Raw genomic sequence first — 11820 nt, 5'->3', positions numbered from 1 at the left:
TTAGAGTTGGCCTAAATCGGTAGATATTCTAGCTTCAGGCTTTCTTATTGACCTGATTTTATCCTAACAATGCAGCTCGTATAGCAACCTGATTAACACAAATTTCCTAATTCAGTAGATTCTCTAGATATAAACAACGGTTGAAAGGATTGATTGAGAAGCAATTATTCCATTGGAGGGAAGGAGATCTTACTAAAGGCCACAGCTCAAGCTATAATTGTGTTCGCCGTCTCTATGTTCTGTTTATCTAAAGGAATTTGCAAAGAAATTAATGTCATTATTGCTCAGTTTTGGTGGCGAGATGAAGAGGATACTAAAAAGATGGATTGGCTCGCTTGGTGGACACTTTGCTTTCCTAAAAGTGAGGGAGGTAAAAGCTTTAGAGATTACATTTTTTAGGCTTGCAATGTCTGCCAAGCAATGTTTGAGATTGATAACCACCCCTGATTTGTTATGTCCAAGAATTTTAAACGCCAAGTACTACCCTAATATAAGTACGAAAATACTAACGCCCACATGTGTGACAGTTTTGCAACTCATTCACACGCGTGGATCACCGTCCAGTCGAGTTTGCACGAATCTTGACACATTGAGGCATAATTTGCGTGCCACGTAGGACGGGGCTGGTGTGTGCGCGTTGGAGAGTTCGCCCACACGCCCCGCAGCACGCGGTTTGCTAGCTGCGCTGTGTGGGCGAACTAGTTTCTGTCCGCACAACCATCACCTAGTCCACGCGCGTGTGGGCGAACTACTTTTCGCCCACACGACATTCGTACGTTGTTGGATGGCAACTGCAGTTACGCGTACGTGGCAACTAGGTAAACACACATGGCAACTATGATTCGTTGCTAGACGGCAACTGCAGTTGCTCGTACGTGGCAACCAGATAAACACACATGGCAACTATGATTAACCATACATGCAACTATGGTTGGGACACACCTGACAACTAGGTAAACACACATGGCAACCTCTGTTTGACCATATGTGGCAAGTAGTTAATCACACACGGCAACTATGGTTTGAATGCACGCGGCAACTACCATAAATTAAACATGGCAACTATAGTTAACCAAAACATATAGAGTTGCCATGCTTTTACAACTACATCTGCTATCCCGGATAACTACATCTGCCATCCCGGATGGCAAGTAAATCGTCATCCCGCGGGTACCTAACGTAGCTGCGCAGGACGTGTGGGCATTTTTGCTTCGTGCCACACGTGCGGGGTGGAGATGAGTAGTACTTGTTGGGCGTGTGGCACGAAATAGCTGCGCCCACACGTGTGCGCAATTCTAATGTTCGCCCACACACAGCCCGTGTGGGCTGCCTCCTGCTCACGCCACACACGGTGTGTGGGCGGATGTCTAGTATGCCACACGTGTGGGCGTAATCAGAACCCTATAAGTATGATCTGTTACAATCTACCCCTAAGAGAGGTTCATCATTCACGTGGCCACAACATCATGTTTGGTCTTTCATCCTTCAAGGGTGGATATATTTGGAGGATTGGTAGAGAGGAAAGGATCATATCCAGTTCGGATGGGAAGGTTATTACCCCACGAGGTCAACCGGTATTTAGCGATCTAATTGATTGGTCTGTGGGATGACGAGCTCATAGATATAATTAGGTTGGCTAAAAAGGGAGAGGAGAGGAGGAGATTGATAATTTGGGCATGTATATATAGAGCTAAGCTCCTTCATCCTCACACCACACCACAATCTCTCCTCCTACGTACTGTGCAAACCAACCAACGCAAGACAAGAGCATCAACAATGGCAGTGCAGCAATGCACGGTGGCGATGTTCGTGGCCGTCGCCCTCGTGGCCGGGCCAGCCGTCTCGTACGCTGCCAAAGCCGGCCACGCCCCAGCCGGGGAACAACCCAAGGCCACAACCGAGGAGCAGAAGCTAATTGAGAAGGACAACAACGCCTTCAAGGCAGCCGTGGCGGCTGCAGCCGTGGTCCCTCCAGCGGACAAGCCCAAGTATTTCGAGACCACCTTCGGCAACAACTTGGGCAACTGGACACTCGAAGGGTTAGCCAACGTGTCTAGCGCCAACGCCAGTATCAGCACTAGGGTCGTCTTCGCTCAGGCGGCGGCCGCAATGAACGCCCAGGGCGCTACCCCGGAGGCCAAGTATGACTCCTTCGTGGCCATCTTTGGCGAGTCGCTCCGCATCATCGCCGGCATCCTAGAGGTCCACGCCGTCAAGCCCACCCGCGAGGAAGTCAAGGGGGCGATCCCTGCTGGCGAGCTCAAGGCCATTGACCAGATCGACACCGCCTTCAGGACTGCAGCCACCGCAGCCGACACTGCCCCGGCCAAGGACAGGTCCACCGTCTTCGACTCCGCCTTCAGCAAGGCCATTAAGGAGACCATGGGCGATGCATACAAGGACTACAAGTTCGTCCCCGCCATCGAGTCTGCCGTCAAGAAGATGTACGCCGTATATGTTCCCGAGAGTCCCGAGGACAAGAGCTTCATCTTTGAGAGCGCCCTTACCGACACCATCGGCGCCATGGCCACCGCGGCCGCCGCCGCCACCCCCGCCACTCCCACTCCCACTCCCGCCTCCGCCACCGGTGGCGACAAAGTCTAGCTCATATATATATACCAATATTAGGAGGTCTTTGGTTCGCAGTTTTTCATCCGACATCTGATTACAATGTAACCTCTTACCGTTACCCATGTTTGGTTTTTCTTTCTTTGTACCCCTCCGTCTAGGTGAATAAGTCATCTTAGGTTGTGCACCATGACCAAGGAGGAAAAACGAGAGAACTTAATGTTTATTTGCTAATTAATAGCATTGCATGCAATGAACTAACCACTGCATATTGTGTTTGGTAGTCTCAAGTCATTAAAAGCATTCACAACCCACATCTATTATTGGTTGATATGTGAAGAAACAAGAAACGAGGTAGAAGTTAATGCACCACGCCTAAGTGTTTTGGGTTTATTTGATTTTCGTAATATGACTTACACATCTAGACAAAAAGAGTATAAAGTATAAACAGATCCCAGCGTAGTTTTAGCACGATACCGCCCACACCCCCGCGTAAACGAATTACGTTACAGGGAGAAAACCGAGTCAACCCCCGTCCCCAACACAGAAAATCTCTTGCCGCCCACCGATCTCCGCGAGTTGCGGCGCTAGTGGCAGCGGCAGATCTCTTCCTCCGGTCCTCACCCACCCTCCTCCACCGAGTCGCCGTCAGCCCTGGTTGCCATGGTCCCGAGCTTCCCCTCTTCAGCATGCAGCGGCGGCGACACGCCAGGAGCAGCGGCCGGCGGTGGCCTTAGTTCTACCAATCTAGAACCCATCCGTGCTTTCCTCTGCGCCATGGCCGACGGGTTCCTGTTTTCTTCCCTGCGCCATGGCCGACGGGTTCCTGTTTCCATCCCTGCTTTTCCTCTTACCATTACATCTGATAGCCAAACAGATTTCAGTTTATGCCCATACCGTTTACATTAACGGTGTAAATCCATTACGTTTACGTTGCCGTTACCGATCTGCAAACAAACACCTCCCAAGAGTCTATCGGCTCCGTGCCCGCGCGGACATGACAGAATGAAACGCTCATTGACTCGTGCATCATCGCAACCTGGCGTTGAAACGAATACCATGCGTCCAGCGGCCGGCCCGGCACAACACAAGAGCATGCACGCACACACGCACGTCGGCGAACAAAATCAAAATCAAAATGCGACGCATCTCACGAGTGCGTAGTTATTTTTCCATGCTAAAAGGCATGGCGACGCGCGATGCGATTGAAGCGATATGAAGCAACCTCGGGTCCGTACTCCGCGGCCCCCATGATTTGACGAGCGCGCTGCGCACCCATGGCCATGGAAAGGAGCCTCCTCGAGCTGCCTGGACATGAATGAATGAGATCCATAGATGGGGCGTGCCATCACTCAACACGGACGTACGTGTTCGGCTAGCACGGATTTACTAGGTTTTGTTAGCGTGCGTGGCGACGTGAGATCGCGGGCGCGCGTGTCGTTGTAGGTCTTCCGCGGGACACGCAGAATCCGGTGGGTCTCGCTCGTTCGGGCCGGTGACCAGTGTCGATTTAGCTAGCATGTAGTAGGCGGGCCCGTCAAAAGAAAAGCATGCATAGGCCGGTCTTGTATGTTGAACTTCTTTTTTTTCAACACACGCACGCGCTTATACATATACATATGCATTTGTCTAAAAAAACATATACATATGAATATAAACTCATCCTTTTGTTACATTGTGTCGAATATTATTGTACAAGGTAGGTTACAGTTATGGCTGCAAGAAAAGCTCGAGGCTCGTGAGCCGCTCGAGATCGACTCGTTTTTTGACTCGACTCGAGATCGACTCGAAAAGAAACAAGCTGAGTTTAAACACTTTATGTAACTCGACCGAGAAACGAGCCGATCTTGAGCCAATGTTGGCTCGCTCGATTTTAGCGCGATAGCTCGACAGAATACCATTATGTTAAATGACCATGCCATATATTAAATGGAAATAAGATAATTTATTACCATATATGTTGTCCATAATTTGTCTCCATTTTATTTACCAACGAACATGTAAACTTAATTAAGTGCGGAGAAGATTTAGATCTTATTATGGCACGTGGTCGACTATGTGTTCAATATCCTATATTTTTGGCAAAGGTTCCTGTCGTGGTTTTGTCACGGCAGATGTACTCATGGAAGGACTTAGTTGTGGAGCAATTGCGACGAGGTTAGTTTAAAGGGGTTAAACAGGACCAAAGGACAAGGGGAGTTTATACTGGTTCGGCCCCTTGTGGTGAAGTTAAAGGCCTAATCAAGTTTGAGGTGGTACTGTTAGGGTTTTGATGACCAGGGAGCGAATACGCTTTGCCTGGCTCTCGGGTTGTTGTTTTTTGTCCCTAAACCGCCGCCGGGTCGTCCCTTTGTATACACAGGTTGACACCCGGCGGTCTATAGATTCCCGGCCGGCTCATAAACGTGTCCGGTTCGGTATCTACTCTTTCCTATCTTACAATACAAGTTATACATCTTACAGCGGTTTACATCTTTGGGCCCTAATCCGCCTTTAGGCTTTGGGCCTTACTATTGAGCCTCCTTCATAAAGCGCCATCTTCCATGTCTTCATGGGCTTCCAATATGGGTAAATCACTATGAGTATAACCCGGCCCCTCCTGGGCGGTTTATACTCAATAGTTATATCCCCAACATTAGGCCCCAAATTGATTTGAACTTGTTCATGCCAATTTTCAACACTTAGAAAAAAAACCTCCTTTATTATCCTTGCGACGCTTGTAAATCGCCATGACGTCATCTTCTGGAATCATGATAACCCATCGTGACGTCACCTATCATTAATTTTACGCAGAACTAAAATCTTTACTGTATCTCCTTATTTTTAATGAATCCCCGAAAATCAAGGCGTCCACCCTGATACAGATCCGTTTTCGACCTCCTCGATTCCCGCGCTTGCCACTTATCCATTCGCCTTTATAAATAGGGCCGAGGGTCCCTTTCCTTTTCCCCCCTTTGCCTCTTCGTCTTTCTTCCACCTCGCGTCGCCCCAGTGCTCGAGTGCTGCCGCCGCCGTCGATCTTCGCCTCTGCCCCAACAACGGCCGCTGCATCAACTTGATCTGACCAGATTCTCGTCCGCACACCTCCGCTGTTCAACAGCCCTAGTGATCTCTCCTTCTTCTTCCCATATATCCCATTAGGGTTTCAGCGAGCTCATCGAAGTTCAGTGTTGTTCTTCCCCCGTTCTTCTCCGCAGCGTAAATGGTCAATTCAAACTTGATATTTTCCTATACGGTAGTAACTATAGCTCCCTTTTTCATCACTAGAACATCTCCTTTTGTACAGAAAAAACCCATCTGAATCTGATGAACTGCTCAAGCACCTATTTTAAATCTGAATATGTTTTCCTTTTCTGACGTGCGGCAGATCCAAAATTGTGATATAAATCTGTGAAACCTGTTTTTCATCACTTAGCCTTATTTCCAACTTCAGATCTATATTTTCAAAACCTATGTAGGCGGCTTAGCTCTTAGAAAATAATAACCCGCCAGGTACCATTAGCTCTCTCTTAAACCGCCACGCGCTCATCTTTGTAACCTTGAGAATCCCAATCTCCGGTTTAACACTTCTGCATGCTTCAACACTTTCTGTCTTTTAACCTTTGGCGGATTATCCGTGAACCTTAAACCAACACAAATCTTTCTTTCAGGTCGTGAAATAATGGCCAATTCCTTTTATGCGTGTAACTGGGTTCAATCCCGGGTTACAGAAGAGCAACTGAACGGATCTGTTGCAACCGGCGCTTTAGCGAAAAAGGAAGACATCCACTGGAGAGCCCCCGGTCCAGAAAATCCTCCTGAGCCCAAGGATGGGGAGTGATCATTTTTGTCGATCATCTTAGTCGAGGGTTCAGCCCTCCCGGATCAAAATTCTTCCGTGATGTGCTCCATTGCTTCCAACTTCACCCTCAAGATATTGGACCTAACTCTCTGTCCAATATTTGCAACTTTCAAGTGTTTTGCGAAGCTTATCTGCAAGAAGAGCCCACGGTTGAATTATTCAGAGATTTCTTCTATTTAAACCGCCATACAGAATTTACAGATGGACCCAACACTGAACTTGGCGGGATGTCAATTCAGAAAAGGAAAGACGTCAGCTTCCCTCGTGCTAAGCATCATAGCCACCCGAAAGATTGGAACCAAACTTGGTTCTATTGCTGGGATACATCTCCATCTGGTGAAAATCCTCTGCCTGGTTACCGTGCTCACCGGCTTACTAGCACACATCCACTCCCTCAAAGGCTGGCTGCAAAGGAACGGGCCAAATATGCATCACAGCTTTCAAAGCTCAGGGCCCTTGTAGCCAACGGTTTAACAGGCATTGACTTCGTCCGCTGCTGGGTGTCTTGGAGCATTTTACCTTTAAGCCGTCGCCCCGATTTAATGTGTGAGTACACAAGGGGCGTGAAAGATCCTCAACGGCATATTGATATTCAGCTGACTGATGCTGAAATTACTGAATCTGTCAAGAAGATGCTGGATGAACCGCTGGCCGACTGCAATAAAATAGGGCTTAGTCCGTTCTACGCTTCAAATAAACCGCCAGCTGTAAGAGCGCCCAATTCCTTGCTTTAATCCATATTCTTAAACCCCCTGATAATCGTTTCAATCTTTAATAGGGTGATGATCCGTTCTGGAAGAAGAAAACGCAAGATAAACCTGCCAAAACACCCCGTGTCAAAAACAAGGCCAACAAGAAGCTTGCCAAGAAGAAAACCGCCGAGTCCACCGAGTTAAACATTGATGACGATGATGATAATCATGAGTCAGAGGTAGAACACTATTCACTTGGCTCTTTTTTCATACACCTCATTGACAATGATTATTATCAGGGTGACGCAGAAGCTAGCCGTGCTGGGGACGCAGAGGTAATTATTCTTTCTTCTGACTCAGACCCTCAGCCAACCCAGAAAACCCGTCAAGCAAGCTGGAAAGTAAGATTTTCTCACCCTCTAGCTCACTTGGATCCAAACTTTCTTTTGAAGAAACAGCAACATGAAGCTCGCCGCACAACCCGTCATAGCGGCCAGGTGGTAACTTCTTCCGGTTTACCTAATACGTCGGTTCGTAAACGTCGCCCAGAGGTCTCTTATACTGCTGACACATGTTATCCCAAGGCGGGTTATTTCCGACAACCTCTTAATCCGTCTGATTCAAATTATCAGGGAACTTCTTCCTCTGGCGAGTCAACAGGAACACAAATTCCAGTCCTCAAAACTGTCCCGGGGTGAGCATACTTAATTAACCCTTCATGCCTTATGATTGACCATTGCACTTAACCTGCAACTTGCATCTTATCTTCAGAGCCCAGGTGATAACCCACAAGTATAGGGGATCAATTGTAGCCTCTTTCGATAAGTAAGAGTGTCGAACCCAACGAGGAGCTAAAGGTAGAACAAATATTCCCTCAAGTTCTATCGACCACCGATACAACTCTACGCACGCTTAACGTTCGCTTTACCTAGAACAAGTATGAAACTAGAAGTACTTTGTAGGTGTTCTTGGATAGGTTTTCAAGAAAATAAAGAGCACCTAAATAAAAACTAGGGGCTGTTTAGATACAGACACAATAAAGTAAATATAGCGAGTGTGGAAAAGTGGTGGTAGGAGTCGCGAAATTGTTCATACGCAATTGACTACTTTACTAGACCGATAGCAAGTTTTATGTGGGAGAGGCCACTGCTAGCATGTCATCCCTGACTTGGAATTCTATGCACTTATGATTGGAACTATTAGCAAGCGTCCACAACTACTAACGTTCATTAAGGTAAAACCCAACCATAGCATTAAGATATATTGGTCCCCCTTCAATCCCGTATGCATCAATTTCTATGCTAGGTTGAAGCTTCTGTCACTCTTGCCCTCCAATACATAGTCCTATCAACATACAACTAACCCTATGGTCTGATCCACGCGCGCGCTCATATGATGGGCACCAAAGGACAGCAACATAACCACAAGCAAATTAAATCAATCATAGCAATTCATCAACCACCGATAGGACAACGAAAATCTACCCAGACATCATAGGATGGCAACACATCATTGGATAATAATATGAAGCATAAAGGACCATGTTGAAGTAGAGGGTACAGCGGGTTGCGGGAGAGTGGACCGCTGTAGATAGAGGGGGAAGGTGATGGAGATGTTGGTGAAGATGGCGGAGGTGTTGGTGAAGATCGCGATGATGATGATGGTGGCCACTGCAGCGTTCCGGCGCCACCGGAAGAGAAGGGGAGAGGGAGCCCCTTCTTCTTCTTCTTCTTCTTCTTCCTTGACCTCCTCCCTAGATGGCATGAGAGGGGCGAGAGCCCCTCCGAGATTGGATCTGTCAACTTGTCTCTCTCTGTTTCCGCGTTCTCGTATTCTGCCCTTTCACCGTTTCGTATATATATGGAGATCCGTAACTCCGATTGGATTGAAACCTTCGCCGAGATTTTTTTTCCGAAAATTAGCTTTCTTGCGGCCAAAGAAGAGCAGCAACCGCCTTACGAGGGGCCCATGAGGGGGGCAGGCGCGCCCCCCCTGCCTCGTGCCCTCCTCGGGCACCGTCTCGCGTTGGTTCTTCCTCCCATATTTTCCAAATATTCCAAAAATATTCTCCATCCGTTTTATCCTGTTTGGATTCCGTTTGATACGGGGTTTCTGCGAAACATAAAACATGCAACAAACAGGAACTGGCACTGGGCACTGGATCAATATGTTAGTCCCAAAAATAGTATAAAAAGTTGCCAAAAAGTATATGAAAGTTGTAGAATATTGGCATGGAACAATCAAAAATTATAGATACGACAGAGACGTATCAGCATCCCCAAGCTTAATTCCTGCTCGGCCTCGAGTAGGTTAATGATAAAAAAGATAATTTTTTATGTGAAATGCTACCTAGCATAATCTTGATCTTGTATCTAATCATGGCATGAATATTAAGACACGAGTGATTCAAAGCAATAGTCTATCTTTTGACATAAAAACAATAATACTTCAAGCATACCAACCAAGCAATTATGTCTTATTGAAATAACATAGCCAAAGAAAGCTCATCCCTACAAAATCATATAGTCTGGCTATGCTCCATCTTCACCACACAAAGCATTCAAATCATGCGCAACCCCGATGACAAGCTGAGCAATTGGTTCATACTTTTTAACGCGCTTTAGCCTTTTCAACCCTTACGCAATACATGAGCGCAAGCCATGGATATAGCACTATAGGTGGAATAGCATATGATGATGGAGGTTTGTGTGAGAAGACAAAAATGAGAAAGTGTCACATCAACGCAGCTAATCAACGGGCTATGGAGATGCCCATCAATTGATGTCAATGTGAGGAGTAGGGATTGCCATGCAACGGATGCACTAGAGCTATAAGTGTATGAAAGCTCAAACTGGGAACTAAGTGGGTGTGCATCCAACTTGCTTGCTCATGAAGACCTAGGGCATTTGAGGAAGCCCATCGTTGGAATATACAAGCCAAGTTCTATAATGAAAATTCCCACTAGTATATGAAAGTGATAACTCAAGAGACTCTCTATATGAAGAACATGGTGCTACTCTGAAGCACAAGTGTGGTAAGAGGATAGTAACATTGCCCCTTCTCTCTTTTTCTCTCATTTTTTTCTTTTTTTCTTTTTTTTCTTCTTTTTTTGTTTTGGTGGGTATCTTTGGCCTCTTTTTTTATTTGGGATTCTTTGGCCTCTTTTATTTATTTTTAAAGTCCGGAGTCTCATCCCGACTTGTGGGGGAATCATAGTCTCCATCATCCTTTCCTCACTGGGGCAATGCTCTAATAATGATGATCATCACACTTTTATTTACTTACAACTCAATATTACAACTCGATGTCTAGAACAAAGATATGACTCTATATCAATGCCTCCGGTGGTGTACCGGGATGTGCAATGATCTAGCGTAGCAATGACATCAAAAAACGGACAAGCCATGAAAACATCATGCTAGCTATCTTACGATCATGCAAAGCAATATGACAATAAATGCTCAAGTCATGTATATGATGATGATGGAAGTTGCATGGCAATATATCTCGGAATGGCTATGGAAATGCCATCATAGGTAGGTATGGTGGCTGTTTTGAGGAAGATATAAGGAGCTTTATGTGTGATAGAGCGTATCATATCACGAGGTTTGGATTCACCGGCGAAGTTTGCACCAACTCTCGAGGTGAGAAAGGGCAATGCACGGTACCGAAGAGGCTAGCAATGATGGAAGGGTGAGAGTGCGTATAATCCATGGACTCACATTAGTCATATAAGAACTCATATACTTATTGCAAAAGTTTATTAGCCCTCGAAGCAAAGTACTACTACGCATGCCCTTAGGGGGATAGATTGGTAGGAAAAGACCATCGCTCGTCCCTGATCGCCACTCATAAGGAAAGCAATCAAAGAACACCTCATGCTCCAACTTTGTTACATAATGGTTCACCATACGTGCATGCTACGGGATTTGCAAACCTCAACACAAGTATTTCTTAATTTCACAATTACTCAACTAGCACGACTCTAATATCACCACCTTTATATCGCAAAACTATTGCAAGGAATCAAACATATCATATTCAGTGATCTACAAGTTTTATGTAGGATTTTATGACTAGCCATGGGAAAGACCAGTTCCTGTCATCTCTCTAAATAGATATAAGTGAAGCAAGAGAGTTTTAATTCTTTCTACAAAAGATATGCCCACGCTCTAACAAATATAAGTGAAGCAAAAGAGCATTCTACAAACGGCGACATGAAGCATTCTATAAAGCCATACTCAAAAGATATAAGTGAAGTGCATAGAGAATCCTGTAAATAAACCAAGGACTATCTCATACCAGCATGGTGCATTAAATAAAAGTAAAAACTAATTGCAAAAGACGCTCCAAGATTTACACATATCGCATTAACGAAACGAATCCGAAACAATACCGATACTTGTTGAAGAAAGAGGGGATGCCTTCCGGGGCATCCCCAAGCTTAGACGCTTGAGTCTCCTTGAATATTTACTTGGGGTGCCTTGGGCATCCCCAAGCTTGAGCTCTTGCCTCTCCTTCTTCTCCTCACATCGAGACCTTCTCGATCATCGAACACTTCATCCACACAAAACTTCAACAGAAAACTCGGTAAGATCCGTTAGTATAATAAAGCAAAGCACTACTCTAAGTACTGTTGAAAACCATTTCATATTTTGTTTTTGCATTATAGCTACTGTAATATAACTTTTCATGGCTTAATCCACTGATAGGAATTGA

General features: G+C 45.8%; 1 protein-coding gene across 1 annotated transcript; it reads left to right on the top strand.

The window, feature by feature from the left end:
- Positions 1-1776: 1776 nt before the first annotated feature.
- LOC109778861 (pollen allergen KBG 41-like) lies at positions 1777-2604 on the top strand. Its single transcript, XM_020337447.2, has one exon. It carries the CDS (start codon positions 1777-1779, stop codon positions 2602-2604), a length of 828 nt encoding a protein of 275 aa, XP_020193036.1.
- Positions 2605-11820: the final 9216 nt, after the last annotated feature.

Source organism: Aegilops tauschii, chromosome 4 (genome assembly GCF_002575655.3).
Source record: "Aegilops tauschii subsp. strangulata cultivar AL8/78 chromosome 4, Aet v6.0, whole genome shotgun sequence".
NCBI lineage: Eukaryota > Viridiplantae > Streptophyta > Magnoliopsida > Poales > Poaceae > Aegilops > Aegilops tauschii.
The sequence above is the reverse complement of the archived record's forward strand: the minus strand, read 5'-3'. Positions and strand labels throughout refer to the sequence as shown.